The sequence below is a fragment of the Calliphora vicina genome, chromosome 4 (genome assembly GCF_958450345.1).
Source record: "Calliphora vicina chromosome 4, idCalVici1.1, whole genome shotgun sequence".
Classification (NCBI taxonomy): domain Eukaryota; kingdom Metazoa; phylum Arthropoda; class Insecta; order Diptera; family Calliphoridae; genus Calliphora; species Calliphora vicina.
Window position 1 is genome coordinate 89375797 of NC_088783.1, and position 20482 is coordinate 89396278.

The following is a 20482-nucleotide window of genomic DNA, read 5'->3' on the forward strand; positions in this document are numbered from 1 at the left end:
TTGTTTCTGAAATTCGACAAATAACTAAACACAAAGGGACTTTCGATCACCGTAGATGAGTGTTCCGATAGCTCCTTCTATAAATATATAAATATTACTGCAACAAGTTACAATTCTAAAAACAAATCTTTCAAAATTTTTAACTAGGACTTGAACCAATGAAAATAAAAGGTACGGAATAAAATATTTGTTATTTAGCTGGCAAAATATTAGAAGAATCTCAATTAATAATCAAAATGTTTACTTACATTAAAGTGGAATTGAATGTGACGGAGAATGTGATTTTGAAACGGTCGTCGAAAGTGATATTGAGGATGACATTTATAATGATTACATTGAAATAGATGAAGGCCATGATCATAAAATATGTGTATATAAGTGATGTTATTAACCGCATACGTAAGTGTTGCAAAATATTTAATAAATCGAATGATAAACACAAATATTGCAAACAAACGTTTTGTTGCAAGAAAAGCATGGAGTTCGTCTTATACATGATTTTGAACATCGTTGAACATCTTTGTCTAACAGGGTAATAAACTTTCTGCGTATTTGTAAATGCGTCAATCATGCACTACCTGACTTAAAATTAGCCACGTTCACTGACAATGATATCAAACTTTGGACAGATTCCCTTTATTGTGTAATTCCCCAAGACCACTTTATTAAGCAAAGATTCGGCAACGTTGATAGAGCTTGATGTATAATACAATTTGTTATAAACAATTTAAAACCCGAATTAATAAACGACATAATAAAGTTCTTAATACGTTTATATTATACTTGAATTCAGGATCAATGTCCAACTAGTTCAAATTTTTTAAAGCATAGTTCCAAAACGGAAACTAAAGGGTTTGCTAGTCAATTCTTTTGTAGATTGTTCGGGAGTTAATCTGATAACAATATTTCTGTTGAAAATTTAATGATGGCTTTTGTTTTTGAATGTTTTTAACGTAATTTTTGGTTTTTCTTTAACAATAAAATATTAAAAAACCGACATCAAAACTTCATTCTTTCCTTTTTAAAAAAAAATTAAATTATTCGAATAATTCGATTAATTTTAAACGTGTGATCGAATTATTCGAAGAAGTTAAAATCTCTTATTCGAATTATTCGTTTTATTCGAATAAGAGAAAAATCGAATAATTCGAATACCCTACTATATATGTATGTAGTTTAAAAGCGGTGGTGACATTATTACTTACTTCATATTATACCAGATTTACGAATTTCTTAAAGTCAATCCGCAAATATTAATGTAAATTTTTTCAGGTATTTCCGTTTGCATTTGTTCTAATGAACAAAAAATCGTATAAAAGTTACATCCACTTATTCAAATATTTAAATTCAGAGGTGTTAAATTTGAATGGAGCGACATTCATTACTGAATACGAGCAAGGTCTGCGAAAGGCAATAACAACCGTATTTTCAGGTTCGAGAATTTTTGGATGCTGGTTCCATTACTGCCAGCATTACGTCGACAAATAACGTCAAAATACAAAAATTTAGCAAAATTTATTCGTGAAAATAAGAAGGCATCATTGCAATACCATAAAATATTGTCCCTTCCTTTATTGCCGCCCGGTTACATAACCATTTCTTTTCAACAAATAAAAAATGATATAGAAAATTTTGATCATCATTTTAATTTTGGATCCTTTTTAAATTATTTTGAGAGCCAGTGGTTAGAAAAGGTGATATTATTTAAAGTTTAAAGGTAAAAACTTTTTTAATTTGATTATTTTTTATTACAGATTGGCCCAGAAGGAATTTCTGTTTCCGATGCGTCTACTAGAACAACATCATCTCTAGAAGCGTACAATGGTATATTAGGAAAGATGATTCCAAAAAATGGAATTTTTTTTAAATTTGTACAATTTCTCCTAGGCGAAGAGTTCACAAAGAGCCGCGATTTTGAACAATTTGCCAATAGTGGAGGGTCCTTTGGAAAAATTAAAAGAAGAAAGACTAACATCGACAGATCTACGAAAATAAAAAAAGCTGTCGATGAACTCAAAAAGGGAGTTATAACAGCATCCACATTCCTAAACAGAATGGTTTTTCCTCAAAACCAAACATGCACTGAGATGGAACCGGAAGAGGATATGTTTGAAGATATAATCTATTTGGAGGAAGAGATAGATGAAGACGATATGGAAACATCAAAAGAGGCAAGCAAACATGAAATAAAGTTTTGTGTTGTTTGTATTACAGAAGATCCAAATATACTATGTTTGCCCTGTAAACATTTAAAAATTTGTAATGGATGTGCCTTAAAATTACAAGCTCAAGCTATTTCTGATAATGAAGAGTTCAATTGCCCAGTTTGTCGTCAGCCTGTTGCGGAAACTATGCAAGTTTTTTTGTAAATAAGGTTTATAATCTGTACATAAATATATTTACATACATATGTATATGAAAAATTTGGGTGTTCTTTCATTTTTTTGGCACTTGTTTCATTGGGATTTATTTCCATATTTTTTTGGAAATTATTTCATTATGAAATAAATCCCAAATATTGGAAATCACGTTTTCATTTTAATTGGGAGTTATTTCATTAAAATTGGGTGATTATTAATTTTTTTCATTTGGGAGTTATTTAATTTTTTTGGGTTTTAATTCATTGGGAATTATTTCATTTTCCTAATTGGGCGTTATTTCATGTCGCCTTTTTGTTCATGTTCTCTATCTACGAACTGTCACTTTTAATACTCTCTTGCTCTCTCGTTACAGGTTTTTAAAAGTAAACGAACGGAATCCTCTAACTTCCAGTGATAATTTGTACAAATTATCAAGTACGCGAACACAATTAATGTGTCAAAAGAAAAAACTGTTAAAGAAAAATGGAAAGAGTTTTTAAATAGTGGATCATTTCAAAATATTGAAAAAAAACTTTATCAGACCTGTCACAGAATTCCATCCCGATCGAAAGTGGAATTAATTCCATATTTCGCTTCTTCAGAAAAAGTAAAACGAAAATTTCTTTCGGAATGAAACCACTTTCAGTTTTCAAAATGGATTTGACATTTCTTTGTAATTATTTGTTTTTCGAAAATTTTTAATCAATTCCTTTACCACAAAACTTCACTTTTGTTTAAATATGTATAAAAAACATTGTCAAATTAAAATCATAAATACACAATTAGTAAATATTTTTGGAAATAATTAATTACACTAAATCTAATGAACCTAAACCGAAACTACGGAATTGAAACCATTCCGATCAAAATGTGTGACATGTTTATTTTTTTTATACCACATTCAAATGCGCCAACCTTTTGGAAGAACTGATGGCAAAAATGGAATTAAAAATAATGATAAATATGTATTTGTTAAGCTAGGATTTGGATTCCAGGAGAACTGGCAAAAACATCCAATTATTTGGCTAGAAAAAAATGCACCAACAATATGGCACTAACAAAAAGACAAGAAATTTGTTTTATTGTTGTTCAAATATTATGATATCACTTTCCTTGTTTTTATTTGGTTGTTTTTTTAACTATGGTATTTAACAATATTTATAAAACAAGTTATATTTAATTACAAATTAATTAAATAACAATTCAAAATTTAAGTTTATAAAAAGGCACAACTTTGCTATTCGAAAGATTAATTAGCTATGGCAACGATTCGCCAATTTACAACAACAAAACTTTATATGTATTTTATATACAAAAAACTCAACGAAAAATTGCTTAAAACGTAATTTATGATGACATTTGCGCTTCCAGACGTCTGCCATCAGTTTGAGGACAAAACAGTCCTAGAAAAAGGTATAGCCAAGGATGTGAGTACCATAACCATTCGTTCAGACCTGAACATATTTGAATATAAATATGTATAAATACATATAAAAAGGAAGTGATATTCAGTAGTAAAAATATTAATATAAACTTCTTCTGACTAATTTTTTGTAAGAAATAGTTACAATCACATTTGTTTATTGTTTTCTGAAGAATATGCCATTTTATGTTATTATTTATTTAATGAATTTAAGGACGTTTTCAATAAAAACACAAATGTACTTTTTTTATTAATTGTACTGCTTTTTTCTTTGATGAACTTTTTTGCCAATTAAATATCTGGTTACCCTACATGCAATATAAAAAAAAATATAGACAGGTGGCGCTGCTGAACAAACAATAAAAGTAATCGGGAAAACTAAAGAAAAAAGCTGTTTGTGGTGGAGAAATTGAAAGTTTATATTTATGCTATTTTGGTACTAATTTATTGATAACTGTTCAATAATTGAAAAATCTTGTAACTGAAACATTTTTGACTTTTTGTCGAACTTTTTTACTTGGCAAAGTACAACTGATGCTAGTTTAAAATTGACAATCGTCTTTAACATCAAAAGTACGTATACTTTAACTTGTATCTGGTAGGCCTAAAGTCTACTCTTAAGTAATGACGACTTTATTTCTCCTACTTTATTTTTGACTATGATTATGGTCCCCTGTCTTTAACATAGTCAATAGTTGACAATATTTAGGGTGTAATAGTTATTTACCTTGTCTTCAATGTGGTTGAAAAGTTGACAACTTTTGTATTTGTCGCTAATCTTGTCGTTAACGAAGATTTCTTTCACATCATCGATAAAACAATTTCAGTGACAGATGACAAATTGAAAAATGTCTTACATATGTAAATCTTCAAAGAAAATGTCCTCTACGACCATTTGGTCAACTGAGTAAATTAAACAAAATGAATGTGCAAAAAGTTTTTTTTAAATACATATATACATATATGGGGAATTTCATGTCAAGTGAACCAACTTTTGAAATCGATGTCTTCCGATCGGGATGAAATTTGCACCAAGGTTAGCTCTATTGGATAGTAACTCAGACACCATTTTTCAACAACATCGGTCGAGAACTCTCTGAGTTATAGGGGGTAAAATTTTGACAATTTGGTCAAACAGGGGTTTTTTCTTATCCATGTAACTTATTACCTATTGTTCTTAGCAAAATGTGTCCCAAATAGTATAGATAGCTATTTCTTCGATCTTTCGAAAAAAAATATTTAAAAAAAAAAATAAAAAATGTTTAATATTTTTTTTCCGAAATCAAAAACTTTTTTTTTTTTTTTTAAATTTTTTCTCTTTTTTTTTTTTTTTTTTTTTCTTAAAATAAAGTTTAGATATTTTCCTTGAACACCTACTTGGTCGCTTAGTGGGATGCGAGTGGGATATCTATCAAAATAAATATTTTGTAACTCAAAACATAAAATTTTTGACTTTCAAAAACTTTGTTGACTTTTTTTTTTCAAAATGGACCCTTTTTTAATCTTTTTTTTTAGGTCAAACAAAAGCTTAGATATTATCCTTGAAGACCCTTTTGGTCGCTTAGTGGGATGCGAGTGGGATATCTATCAAAATAAATATTTTTTAACTCAAGACTTACAATTTTTGACTTTTTTTTTTGCAAATACGATTTTTTTTCCAAATGGGCCCTTTTTTTAAAAAAGGGGCATCCCACTAAGGGACTAAAAATATCTTAAAGGAATGGACCTAGGCTTTCTTTTGAGCAAAAAAAAAAATTAAAAAAGGGCCCATATTGGAAAAAAATTTTGATTTTGCAAAAAAAAATTAAAAAATTGTATGTCTTGCGTTACAAAATATTTATTTTGATAGATATCCCACTCGCATCCCACTAAGGGACTAAAAATATCTTAAAGGAATGGACCTAAGCTTTCTTTTGACTACAAAAAAAATTTTAAAAAAAGGGCCCATTTGGAAAAAAAATCGTATTTGCAAAAAAAAAAGTCAAAAATTGTAAGTCTTGAGTTAAAAAATATTTATTTTGATAGATATCCCACTCGCATCCCACTAAGCGACCAAAAGGGTCTTCAAGGATAATATCTAAGCTTTTGTTTGACCTAAAAAAAAAGATTAAAAAAGGGTCCATTTTGAAAAAAAAAAGTCAACAAAGTTTTTGATTTTGCAAAAAAAGTCAAAAATTTTATGTTTTGAGTTACAAAATATTTATTTTGATAGATATCCCACTCGCATCCCACTAAGCGACCAAGTAGGTGTTCAAGGAAAATATCTAAACTTTATTTTAAGAAAAAAAAAAAAAAAAAGAGAAAAAATTTTAAAAAAAAGTCAAAAAAGTTTTTGATTTCGGAAAAAAAATATTAAAAATTTTTTATTTTTTTTTTTAAATATTTTTTTTCGAAAGATCGAAGAAATAGCTATCTATACTATTTGGGACACATTTTGCTAAGAACAATAGGTAATAAGTTACATGGATAAGAAAAAACCCCTGTTTGACCAAATTGTCAAAATTTTACCCCCTATAACTCAGAGAGTTCTCGACCGATGTTGTTGAAAAATTGTGTCTGAGTTACTATCCAATAGAGCTAACCTTGGTGCAAATTTCATCCCGATCGGAAGACATCGATTTCAAAAGTTGGTTCACTTGACATGAAATTCCCCATATATATATTCGCAACAGTGAATTAATATTTTATTTGCAAATAGCCAACTCACGAAAACAATTCCTGATTAACGACACTATTTGCAAATAAGATTTCAAACATTGTCATATTTTTTAATGTTTTTAGTTTTTCTTTCGTTTTTTAAATATTTCATTGTGTTTTTGCATTAATTGGATTGCAAGACAATCAAGAATTTTTAATTCTTTAATCTTTGCATTTAAAAAAATAAGAATTTTCCGTAACCAAAGTGACATATAAACAGAGAGTTAGTTAATTGCAAATTATTTTATTTGCGAATAGGCTACGTATAAACGTAGTAATAACCATTTAAAACTATTTTTTTTTTCAAACAAACCCCTGGTAACACTGATATCTACGATACTGTTTAATAATAAAAGGCTTTCAAAATGACCAATCCAGAGTTGTGGTACCACCCACTCTTAAATTGAACAATAATCCTAATAATTCGAAATGCCCAAACTAAATGTTTTGTTTTTTCTTCCCCAAAAATGTTCAAGGGTTCATAAATTCAATTTTCCCAAGTTGTTTTTTCGTTAGTTATGCCTTTAGATACGAAACTCAAAACAGTTCTACAGACGAACAAAGCCACGTTAGAGTTGTTCTATGCTTAGTCACATGTCTAGTTCAAACTGGACAATAAATACTAAATAAAAGAAGGAAAAAAGAAATACATATGTATATTGTATATCTTTCTCTTTTTTGTTTCATATATGTTTGTAATTATGTATGTATATGCTTATAGTGGATTTTATAAAGGCATAAAATATATCAGACACATTTCTGTGTTTTGTACACACATGAACATTATTATTGAACCCTTGCGTTCCCTTTGAGCACATTCTGTCAACTTATCTGTGCTCATTTAGACCAGCTAAGGGGGTTTCGAACACACACAGAAATAAGTCTGTCCATTTCGAGTATCATACATGTTGTATACAATGGTATTAAGCAAACGGCCAGTAGAGTTACATACATAAACTACAACTACCCTGCAGTTTTCAAAGTTGCATTAGTTTAAAAAACATTTTATTTTCGAAATATGTAATTCAGTGTTGCTAATCTTGAAATAGCGGCCAAAAGTCATATTAAAGTTATCACCTGAAAATCTCAGAAGCCAAAAATTCAGGCATTTTCCCTATAAACAGGGTGACTCAATATGCACCTTTTTATTATCTGACTGAAAAGTAGGATTTGGTAATAAATTTTGAAAATTCAATGCTTATAACGTTTTATTTACAAAAGGGATTTTTACGAAATAAACGGTTTTCGTTAAAATGGTATCATAGCTTTAATTTCAATGCAGATATATGTTTCTTCCACCATTTTTGAAATAGATTCCATATTATTTTTAAAAATGTGTTAAATTTTACATAAATTTAAGGTTTGATGGAATAGAATCTTAGGGAATTCTTAATATTTTGTAAAAAACCTAGCACTATTTTAAAGTACTTTAAGAGAGTACTTTATTTACATACCCATTTCGCTTTGTTTTTTTTTTTTTTGCTCGTTTTGCGTTTGATCAATTGTTCTGACTCAAGTCTGATTGCTGTTTATACTCTATCCCAGCAAAAACTTTACTTACTTAGTAAGCCTGCAAGTAATATTGCAGCCAAGGCATAACTACTTATTATTTGACTGAAACACTACTTACTTTTGTTAGAAAATTTTAAGCTTACAAATGATTGTAACCGGTAGTTACAATCAAAACAGGAATATGTAGCTAAAAAAAACAGAAAAAATATTGCATTGTGTGGGAACTCACAACTTCATGTACGAGTTACTTTATTGTAAGTTAACAATAGTTTTAACATCAAAATATAAATGTATATGATATGAACAAAAAAATGAATGGCTTTGACAGGTGGCGAACCACGCACGTCTCGTTTTCCAGTCAAACACACTAGATAGCTGTGCTAAATGCAAAAGTTCATTACCAACCTGTATAAAAATAATTACCTAATTTAGTAAATAAAATAATGTGCTGGGTAACCACCACACATTACAAAATAATGCATGTGGTAACTAGTTGCCATTACAAAAATTCCCAAAATTTTTGCTGGGATACCATCATAACTGTTGTATGTATAGTATAAATGCGTCATTGTAAATAAAGTACAGGTCGCAATTTTCGATGGAATTTGGTACATACAATAGAAACTGGCTGAAATCGAACCATTATTTCACCTAGCCCCCATACAAATGTCCTCCCGAAATTGGACTTTATCCGTCATAAATGTTTTATTAATATAGGTATCTTCACAAAATTCCTTCACAAATTAGTTTGATGTATACGGAAGTCATGTCTAGGGTTTTTATCCCGGGAATTCCCGGTACAAATTTCCCGGGAATTTTGCCAATTTTTCACTACCCGATTCCCGGGATTTTTAATCGGGATTCCCGGGAATTAAAAACTGACGGAACTATAAAGAAAATAAGTTAGAACTCTAATTTTAATAGTTCTTGGTAACAATGACAGTTTTATAATGAGCGTGTTTTGCAGATGTTGTATTGATTTCGTGAATGAACACCTCTGAATTAAATAATTTAGAAATTTTCATCTTTAAGTTTTCCATCATTATATTTTTTAAAAATTATTTGTATAAACTTTTATATTTTATAATAACAAAACATTAAATGAAGACTTTATGTATATTTACATATAACAAATATAACAAATGAATTTCTTAATTCGAATATCGAGATCAAAATAAATTTTAAAATTTTCTCTAAACGAATCAGTTAAATGTTTTGAATTCATTCCTTTTACTTAAGCAAAATTTTTCAATTCATTTTGTAAATGATTAAAAGCTTAATAAAACTGAATGAAGAAAAGACATTTTAACTCAATTTGTAGTAGATTTGAATCAACAAAAATTTAATCATTTAAAGTTTGAATAAATTCTGTTATCAATTAACTTCAAAATTAATTCAATTTAAATTAAGCTTTTGAAGGAAGCTAAAGAATTATATATTGGGAATGGAATTATGAAATGAAAGGCAAACATTTTTTAATTGCGGATTAAGATTTTAGTGAATTAAGCTCAAATTGAATTAATTAATACGATACTCTATATTATGATTATAACACTAAGTTTTTATATTAAATATATCTATAATATTCATAATTTACAGTATTATTATATATTTGGGGTACCCGGGACCCGGGAATGTAGAGAAAATTTTTCCCGATTTCCGGCAATCCAAAAAGGTCGGGAACCCTAGTCGTTAGTACTTCGATTTGCGTTGTTAATATGAAAATGTTTGTATTGAAAAATCTATTTTTTCAGCAAAAATTATGAATCTCGGAACCAATTAAATGAAAATTAATACAAATGTATATTTTCATTTTAAATTGAAAATACACAACAACGAATTTTGTGTACAAAAACATAAAAAACAGCAAATAAGGTATTTGAGATCATGTTTATAAACATATCGCCTATTTGCTGCAACAACGTCATTACTCAAAATCCGTATCTATTTTATGAACTGAGTAATACAAAATATGCGCTGTTCTATAATATTTCATATAGTTTCATCAGTTTTCAAAAAAGTCAAAAAAGGACTACTACATACCATCTGTATTACATATAAGTAGTTTAGTAATGGCTGGAATATAATCTGATACATAAGTACTTATTTATGAGCTAAAGTCTAAAAAAAACAAAGTAAACAAACAAAATAAACAAAAAAAATAATCAGTTACTTTTTCTCAATTTGCCCATTTATCTTATTGCATGTTTATTTTTAGAAAAACAGAAAAGTTTTTGCTGGGAAGATATTAACATGTACTATTTATATTTCTGAAATCGCATGATTTGTTGAAAATTTATTTAAGAAATAGTAAAATGTCATAAAATATTCAAAAACGTTTTTCTCGAAACGACTTTTTTTGAATTATGACGTTGTTGCAGCAAATGAGCGATGTGTGAGGTTTTTAGGGTTTTAGTGAGATCTTCTGAAATAATCTTTTATAAAAAGAATATAATTTAAACGATTTTTTTCTTTATATTTAATAAAACTTTTCTTCGAAAAAAACTCTCTCGCTGATAAAGAATATTCCTTTTTGGATTGTTTTAGATTTTGATTAATTTAATAGTTTCGTTTAGTTGTGATAAAAGACTCATATCAAAAAAAGTTTCGTCTATACATGTAAATACAATCAAAGTTTTAAATACATGTAAATTGAATATGTCAGTTGTTATACATACTCACTAATCATGTTTATTGGATGTTCAAAAAATATCTAATTTTAATTAGAAATTTGTAAGTATTTGTATTGAAACGGAAAAATAAATACAAATGCAAAAAGAGGAATTTCGGTTAATCGACACAAATTAATCGGTTTATTTGTTATTTGAAAATAGGCAATTTCAAATTATTCGAACAGTTAACCGTCCAAAATAATTCGGTTAACCGATTAACGGTTAATCGATTGAATATATATATACTAAATTAAATTCCAAAAAAATTTTAAATTCCAAAAAAATGTTGTAATTTTTGAATTTGTTAAATAATGTGCTGTTTTTCTATAGCGAGCGAGTGAGCGCTTTGAGTGGACATTTTACATGTATTTTGTTTTTGTTACAATAACTAAACATATATTAAATTTCCAGTCAAAGTACTCGTTCGCTATAGAAAACCAGAACATAAAAATATATTTTTTTGAGCGATAAAAAATAATTTTAGTTGAAATGTTTAAAAAAATGTTACTATTGACAAATTTTGAAAATACTAAAGATCTCCAAAAACATAAATTTAAACTCATTTTTTAAAAATAGAATATAAGCCATATTTGGCCCAATCTTTGAATTTAAATAAATAAAAAAAAAAATAATTTTTGAGAATTATTTATTTTAGTGAAGCAGGTTAATTCATTTTTTTATTCATTATTTTTACGAGGGCCAAAGTTTGTCGTTTTCTGACAAAATTTAAGTTAATAAGCATTAGTTGTAAAAGTAACTAAAAAAATAAGACATGAAAAAATACAATACATTTTTTCCCTGTTTTAAAAATTAAAATCTAACTTTAAACGTCCATAACTTTAACCGCGTATCAAAATTCTAATCCAATCAAAAGTTATGGACTTTTGTCCTCCTTCTCGTGGAATGGACCACTGTGCATTGATGAAATGTAACCGTAATTAACGTGGACTTAACGTAAGACTATAAATCTAGAGTTTCGTGTTCGGTTTTAACCGAAACCGCGGTTTTTTAAGGCCTAATCCGAAACCGACAATTGTTCTTCGGTTTTTACTTTTAATCTATTTTCAGTAGAAAAAAACTTTTTCATCCAATTTCTCTAAATACAAATCGATGTAAAAGTATCTTAAGATGTCTTTAAATTTTTTAAATTGTATTACAATAATTGATTCCGATGAAGTAGCAGGCTACCTTTTGCAGGCTAAGCAATACACGTCACCCGTGTATGAAGAAAAATTTTGTTTAAGTTTTTTATGGGCACGGTGACAAAAATGTGCCAAATTATAAATATTTTCATGTCACTAAGTTTGGCTGCAATCGGAAATAATTTTCTGCCTCCGGTTTCATGTTGAATTTTTCAAAAATTTAATTAAAAATTACAATAGAGCATTTTTTTTTTTTTTTGATTTATTGAATCTGTATATTTTGACCTTACAATAAGTTTTTAAATCTTATAACTAAAATTAAAACTATTTGCTCTTAGCGGGGTGGTAGATCTGCTCTACGGAGCCTGGATCGGGTTTGGGTCTGCACAAGTTGTCTTGCAAGCGTATTGGGATGGTTTCGCAGCTTCACAATATATTTCTCAAGGACTTTCTTGAACTCTTCCTTTTCCAATGTCACTTCTAGGTCTCTGTGGATGTTTTCATTTCTTATGTACCATGGCGCTCCCGTCATGGTCCTAAGAATTTTAGATTGGGCCCTCTGTATAAGATCAATACTGGTGTTGCTAGCCATTCCCCATAATTGAATTCCATATGTTCAAATTGGTTTTAAAACGGTCTTATACAGGATGACTTTATATTCAAGGCTTAATTTTGATTGGTCACTGATTAACCAATGAAAGCTAGAGGCTTTTAACTTCATGTGAAGTCTCTTGGTTTCTATGTGTCGGCGCCAAGTAAGCCGTCTATCTAGATGAATACCAAGGTAGGTGACATAATCAGACTGCGGTATATTAACGTTGTTGAGTGTGACAGGTGGGCAATTCCCTCTCCTTAGAGCGAACGTAACATGTTTACTTTTCAGCTCATTTACCTTTATTCGCCAGTTTTTCAATCATGACTCCACACGTACGACGTAATTCTGCAGTTGACTAGATGCCATGAGTGGGTTTTCGTCTGAGCTAATAATGGCGGTATCATCAGCAAATGTTGAAATTGTTAGTTTATCGCACGTAGGGAGGTCGGAGGTGTAAATCAAATATAGCGTAGGTCCTAGTACACTTCCCTGTGGAACGCCAGCTCCAATCTTGTATTCTCTCGTCACATAATCATTGTACTTAACTCTGAAAAGTCTATTCGATAAATAAGACTCCAGCAATTTATGAGTACATAGTGGTAGTAAACATTTGATTTTATGTACTAGACCCTTATGCCATACCTTGTCAAAAGCCTGAGCAACGTCTAAAAAGACGGCAGAACAATATTTCTTTAATTCAAAAGATTTTCTAATCTCTCCAGTTAAATGATTGACCTGTTCAATGGTGGCATGATGTTCACGGAAACCAAATTGGTGTACTGGGATAATGTTTCCATCATTCAAAAAAGGTATTATCTTTTCCTGGAATATTTTCTCGAATAGCTTCGACAAACAAGGGAGTAGGCTAAGAGGTCTATAAGAAGATGGCAGGGTTAAATCTTTACCCGGTTTAGGTATCATTATTATTTGAGAAATTTTCCAATTTTTTGGATAAATTCCTAGTTTCAAGATCGCATTAAACAATATAGATAGCACAATTATTGCCACATTTGGTAGGTTCTTAATCATTGATGGCGTTATTAAATCATATCCCGGTGATTTTTTCAAGTCTAATTTATTTTTAATTACTCTATTAACATCCTCAGGACTAATATCGAATTGGGCTGCATTAGCCATTGTTGAAGCTGGCAGTTCTTCTAGTTCAAACTCATTTGCCGTGGAGTTGGGTTGAAATAGTTCACTTAAATGTTCAGCAAATACAGATCCTTTTTCTATAGCACTTCGTGACCAGGTTCCGTCAGCTTTTCTTAAAGCGCTTTGTGCCTCTACCGGTGGCTTAATGTTCCTCGTTGCCTTCCAAAGAGAGAAATTTGTGTATTTTGTACTCGTCAAACTTTTAATATAATTTTCGTTTATGCGATCCTCTTCTAAATGAAGGGCTCTTTTCAGTTTTCGTACTGCTGCGGACAGCCTCTGCTTTGCAGCAGGTGATCTATTATGTTGCCATTCTCTTCTGAGTCTTCTCTTTTCGAGAAGAAGTCTTTCAATATCCGAACTTGAAATAGGCGTATTAGTTTTTGGAGGGATCTGGCACCTAGAGTGTTCCAGAGCCGAAACAATCAATGACTTCATGTCATCCATGTTTTGCATGGATGACATGAAGTTAGTCATTTTTTGATTAAGAGAGGAAATATTCTCAGTAAGTGTTTGCATAAGGTTTTCCAACCCTCCCATATTTTGGGGGACTTTTGGCTTTTGATAACCCGTTTTTAAAATACTGGCGTATGAGCTGGCTCCAGCATTAATTGTTGCTCCCTGGCCATTTTCCTGTGATACTGGATAAGCCGCATTTATTTTATCATTTGAAAGATCTACTCCAGAGCTTAGTGGTCTAGATGTAGATACCGAATTTGTAGGTGTTGATTCAACTATTTCTCCTCTCAACAGCTTTTGCCTCTCTCTTAATCTTTTTAGTAACTCCTTGTAGACCGGGCATCCGCGATAATTAGCAGTTACCACATTTCCTACTGAGACCATTCTCAACTATATCACATTGTGACGAAGAGTGCAGGCCTCCGCATGCAACACATACTACACATAGGGTACAATAATTACGTGTATGTCCAAATAGAGCATTATAAGCAAGTTTATTCTAGGTAACTGTATTTATTTGTAAAAATAGAAATCAATTATAATTACATACATATAAAGGTATTTATAGACCACAATACTGAGTATTAACTCTTTTCAAATTTAAAATATTATTGAAATAATTCGGTATTTCAAGAAATCGTTTCGAAAAAACATTTATTGTTTACACGATAGTATTACAAATTTTAGTAAAATAGTTTTATGATAAATTCCCAATTTTTAATTTGATAAATTCACTGAAATTTATTGTTGGGGGATAAACTAGTTCCTATGCGCATTTCACTGGTTGCTTAGGCAAGATCATCAGGAAACCTTTTCCCAAAAGGCTTTAGAAAAACTAAAGATATTATACAAATAAAACTATATACAAATATTTTATTTCTTTGTTGATTGATATTTTTCAGAAAACTCTATTTTTATTTTATATTTTGTTGACATTTGTATTTATAAATATGTACATTAGAGTGACAGCCGATTTGTTTTTTTAGATCAAAGAGTGCCGGGTGGAATATTGTGACACTAGGCCTATATGTTAAGTGCTGAAAATTTGAGCCAAATCGGGCAACGATTTCTGGACGCGCATCGAGGTCAAAGTTCAGATATATGCAAAATTATACTATTTATATGGAATAAATAGGTGAAACTCCTTAACTTTCTGCATTGTTTTCTATAAATATGTAGATTTATTTATATTAATGAATATTACATTAAATTTTTTTTTTTTTTGGAAATTAGCCCTGTAATTCCTTTGGGTCAAAATGACCCAAAAACTGTATTATCGCCAAAATTAAAGAAAAATGCAAATTTTTCAGTTTTTGAAAAAATTTTGCTACTAAATAAATACTTTTGCAATTGAATGCAAAAGAATCGAAATATGTACGTAATTATCGTTGTAATGAGATATAAATGACAAAATTTGGTTAAAAAATGTTAAAGTTATTACAAATTCGCCAGACCATTAACGTGTTTCACGCCACTTGAACATAAAATTTAGGAAAAAAATTAACATATTTCGAGAAAAATTAATATAAAAGCTAATTTTTATTTAAAATATATCCGTATTTACTTGTGTACGAGTTTTTGTCTTCGTAGGATATCGTTAACCTATTCGCAGGTATGGCCAAAAAAAATATTTTTTTTAACGGCAGTTTCGAAATTTATAACAGTAAGGAAATTGGGGTCATTCGCCTAAATATGGGCAAAAAATTTGTTTTTCTTGAAAATCGCAAAATTTAAATCGCAGGTACGGAAAAACTGTAAGAGGTATTGACATAATTTTTTCATATTTTTATTCCCTATTTTGATCTCAATAAATCCCAATGTGATGATCAAAAAATTCTGAAATTTGTTTAAGAAAATTTTTAAAAATTTGAAAATGGAGATTTGAAACAGCCGTTAAAAAAATAATTTTTTTGGCCATACCTGTGAATAGGTTAACGGTATCCTACGAAGACAAAAACATATACACAAGTAAATACGGATATATTTTAGATAAAAATTAGCTAATATTTTAATTTTTCTCGAAATATGTTAATTTTTTTTCCTAAATTTTTTGTTTAAGTGGCCTGAAACACGTTAATGGTCTGGCGAATTTGTAATAACTTTAAAATTGTTTAACCAAATTTTGTCATTTATATCTCATTACAGCATTTCGATTCTTTTGCATTCAATTGCAAAATTATTTATTTAGTAGCAAAATTTTTAAAATATCTGAAAAAATTTTTCCGAATTTTGGCGACAATACAGTTTTTGGGTCATTTTGACCCAAAGGAGATGCAGGGTTAACTTCGAAAAAAAATTTTAATGTAATATTCGTTAATATAAATAAATCTATACATTTCTAGAAAACAATGCAGAAATTTAACGAGTTTCACCTATTTATTCCATATAAATAGTAAAAATTGTAATGTATCTGAACTTTGACCTCAATGCGCGTCCAGAATTCGTTGCCCGATTTGGCTCAAATTTTCAGCACTTAACTTTTAGGCCTAGTGTCACAATATTCCACCCGGCACTCTTCAAAATTTTAACAACAAATTTTTTCCATACAACTGATTGTCACTCTAATGTACATACATTAGAGATGAGCGATCCCGTGATTTTTGAAGAACGTCGTTCTCAGTGAACGTGATTTATAAATCACTGTTCTTTTAAACAGTGACCGTGATCACGTTTTGTCTATTTTAAACAAAATAACAATTATGTTAAGAAGAATATATTATGTATTATTTGCATTCTTAATGGCCTCATTTTGTATCTTCAAACGTATGTTCGTTTGCGTTTCCGTTTGGAACGAAAAAATAAAAATTTGGTATTTTATAAAACGAAACGATATTTGCGTTTCAAGTCAATTTTTTGATGTGGTACCAAGTTTGAAAACATAGTTTTTATGTCAACTTTCTGCCAAATAAATTAAATTATTTTTATTTATTTTCAAACAAATAAAATTTATTGAAAAAATTTTGAAATTTTTGATTGTTTTTTACATTTATTTGGAAAACAAATTTTTGTTGTTGTATTTTTATGAATAAAAAGGAAAAACACATTCTCAAAAAAATGATTTTTCTTTGGAAATTTAAAAATCTATGAAAAATGTATTGAAACGAAAAGAAATTCTCAACGTTTGATTTTGATGTTTCAAGCGCTTGTGAACGTTTTGTTCTGTTTTATAAAATTCAATTTTATATACAGAAACGAAAAATACGTTTTGAAAAATATGAAAATTCAAAAATGACTAATTTATTCGAAAAAAACGTTTCGTTACGTATTACAAAATTAGGGCATAAATCTGCTCGTATGTTAACCAAAAACTAATATTTGCTGATTTAAAAACTTTTTTTTTAAATAGGAAAATAACAAAATTAAGCAAATGTAACAAAATTTTAAGAGAATTAACTGATATGGTACTTAACATTTTATTTTATACACTGTGTTGGAGATAAATAAAATTATGCGCCTAAAAATAGGCTGTTGTTACCAGTGAATGTTGAAAAATATTAAATGTCGTTAACAGTTTGTTGAAATACTTAAAAGAGCGACATTAAAAGTACCTGTTATTTTCTTGCTTTCTTACCAGTGATTTTTTAAAAACGTTACTAATGAATGTTGAAAGATACAAAAGAACGACATTTAACAGTATGTTGAAAAATGTGAAAGAACGATATTAAAAGTACCTGTTACTACAGTTGTTCCAATGATTTTTCTAAAACGTTGCCTGCGAATGTTGATGAAAATAAAAGAACAACATTTAACAGTATGTTGAAAAATATAAAAGAACGACTTAATTGTACCTGTTACTTGCAATATTCAGTAACTGTTGTTTCCAGTGATTTTTCAATCACAGTGATTAAATCACAGGTATGGAAATATCGCTCATCTCTACTTATAGTTAAAGAAAAAAAAAAACAGTTTTTTCGCTATCCTGTAAAATGTTGATTTTCCTTATAGCACTATTTGAAAAATATTGTAAAATTTTGAGTTATTTGCCAAATAGTTTAGTATATTATCAGCGAATTTTCCATTTATTTATATAAACTAGTTTATTGATATGTTTATATCGAGCCCTTAGTGCCAAATTATCGTAAAGGTAGGGTCACACACGGCAAATATTTGCTCAAAAAAGCGTAATCACTTTTTTTAGCACAAATTTGTTTGACGTGTTCACTCTTACAAGTGTTTTGTAAGATCAAACAGCATGGAATAAAATAAAACTAAATTTTTTGTTTTGAATCATCCTAAGTAAAATAAGTTTTTGAAATAAATAAAATAATTCAAATGTATTTTATTTAGTGGTTACGTCTTTTTCGTCAAATATTTGTCATGTGTGGCTCTACCTTAAGCGACAAAACACAAATTTTACAGGAGAAGGTTTTTTTTGATTATTTTGAAATTTATACATAGAATTAAAAATGTTATGATGCGATATAATATAATTTCGTTCAAGCTATTTGTCTATTTTTCAAAAATATTTATAACTTTTGACAATTTAAAATTCATGGAATACTTTAGAGAAAAATATGACAAAAAATGCTTTATATTGGATTTTTGCATGGATAAAAATTTTTCGAATTGAAATTAAATTTTTATTTATAAATAGTTTTTAATGAAATTTCACAGTTATGTAGATTTTTCTATTTAAAATGGAAAAATAAAAACGAATTTTGAAATTTATTATCAGCAATCCCGTAATTCCCAAAAAAGTGTTGAAAAATTCCAAAATTTCTAATTTTTAGTTTTTTGGCTACCAGGGTCGGGGTTATCGGGACCCTTTACAAAATAATTAGAAACATATTGAGCCACCTATAATCGGTTACTATATTTTGATATCGGTTACGCGATTTGAGAATTTTTGCCTTAAAGTTTTATTTTACATAAAAAATAGGTGTTTTTTGAAAGGACCTGGTCCCCTCGGTAACAACAATTTTGAAATTGGTTTTCCTTTAAAATATTTTATCAAAACTAAGCTTTCAGAAAGTAGAAATTCCTTATGCATCCTCTTAGAAATTTTTTGCGATAACTTAAAAAGAAAAAAAGTTATTTTTTCCCAAAAAATAGCGAAAAATGGCTTTTTAAAATTTTTTAAATTCAAATGCATATAACTTTGGTTTTAGTCATTATTTTTAAACAGTTCTTTTTCTATTTGACACATACATGTGTTGTTAGTGCAATAAAGGAAAACTGGAGAAAATCGGCAAATATTTGGATACGCTGTTATCAAAAAACTGGAGTAGGGTGGGTAAAAATATTGAAAATTTAATTTTCAAATGCGAATATCTCCTAAGCTATAATAGATAATTGATAGCTACGATGTAGTAGTGCTCGATGAGAAGATTCTACATGTATAATGGTTTTGAAATCGGAACTCAAACCAAGAAATAATATCGTTTTAAAAATGTAACATACCCGAGGTGTCCTACTTTGAGGGCCCTTGGTCGCGCCCCTGGTGGGCCCATGAGGTCCACGTTCAAAACTTAAACTCGACAACACTTCTTCTTTGCGCATGTGAAATTTAATTCAAACCAATCTAACCATTTAGAAGTTACAGATTTATTTCCCTCTTTTTTTTCTATACCACTGTGTGTCGCTTACGATAAAATTTGTTTACTGTAAAATATAAACATTGACTTACCCCCTATATTTTTGATGTTATTAACAATTTTGATATTCTGAGAACGCTAAAACATCAGTCGGTCCATAAAATTTTAATTTTTGCAATAAAAAAAATTAGAAATGTCGCTTACGATAATTAGGTGCCTGAATGGCAGTTCATTCATATGCAACATACAAATGATACACAATTAGGCTCTACCCAATATTTTTTCTAGTAAACGAATATGCAGTTAAATAATTTTATCCAAGAAAAAGTTTTTAATGTTCGTAATTGTCCTGTTTCTTCACAATCCGACTGATCATTTTCAAGTTCAGATGCACTGCTCAATATATCTGGCTACTTATAGCCATTTGTGTAACCGTTCTCTTGTATATTATCAAAATTCGTTCTCCAGCAGGTATTTTTTGGCTTCTATTTCTTTATATGTTGGCTCTTTTTTAGTTTCCCTCTCATATTTAAGGCTATGACTGGTCCACTCATAAAATTTCATCAGATCTGCATAGGTTGGCAATATATTATATTTCAAATCACACAAAACAAAAAATAAGGGCCACTTCCAACAATTCCTGTTACGCTCCATTTCTCAGATTATGAAAACCAATGTAACAGTTAAAAATCCGGATTTGAATGATAATATTTTATATTGGTATCTGTAGTTAATATTATTTCGCTTAAAAAATGTAAAAAATTTACTCTTTCTAAAAATTCAATCGCGATCCGGAGGCAGTAAAACTTTAAATAATGCAATAAGCTTTTAGATACATATTAGCTACACCATTTGGCACATTTTTATCGCTGAGCCTTTCAAAAATGTTAGAAAAAAATTTGACCCACCCTACTAGGCAATGAAACCTGTTAA

At 29.3% G+C, this 20482-nt stretch overlaps 1 protein-coding gene across 1 annotated transcript; it reads left to right on the top strand.

Annotated features, from left to right (window-relative positions):
* The first annotated feature begins 236 nt into the window (after window positions 1-236).
* On the top strand, window positions 237-2860 carry LOC135958543 (uncharacterized). Its single transcript, XM_065509446.1, has 4 exons — window positions 237-302; window positions 1755-1824; window positions 1888-2365; window positions 2734-2860. Exons 1-4 carry the CDS (start codon window positions 237-239, stop codon window positions 2858-2860), a joined length of 741 nt encoding a protein of 246 aa, XP_065365518.1.
* The last annotated feature ends 17622 nt before the right edge of the window (window positions 2861-20482 follow it).

Bases quoted from the DNA above. Each gene is read 5' to 3' on its own strand.
- LOC135958543 (XM_065509446.1), top strand. From the start codon at position 237: ATGTTTACTTACATTAAAGTGGAATTGAATGTGACGGAGAATGTGATT. The intron at 303-1,754 runs GTGATATTGAGG...TTTTTATTACAG, and splicing joins TTTTGAAACGGTCGTCGAAA to ATTGGCCCAGAAGGAATTTC. The intron at 1,825-1,887 runs GTATATTAGGAA...AATTTCTCCTAG, and splicing joins ATCTCTAGAAGCGTACAATG to GCGAAGAGTTCACAAAGAGC.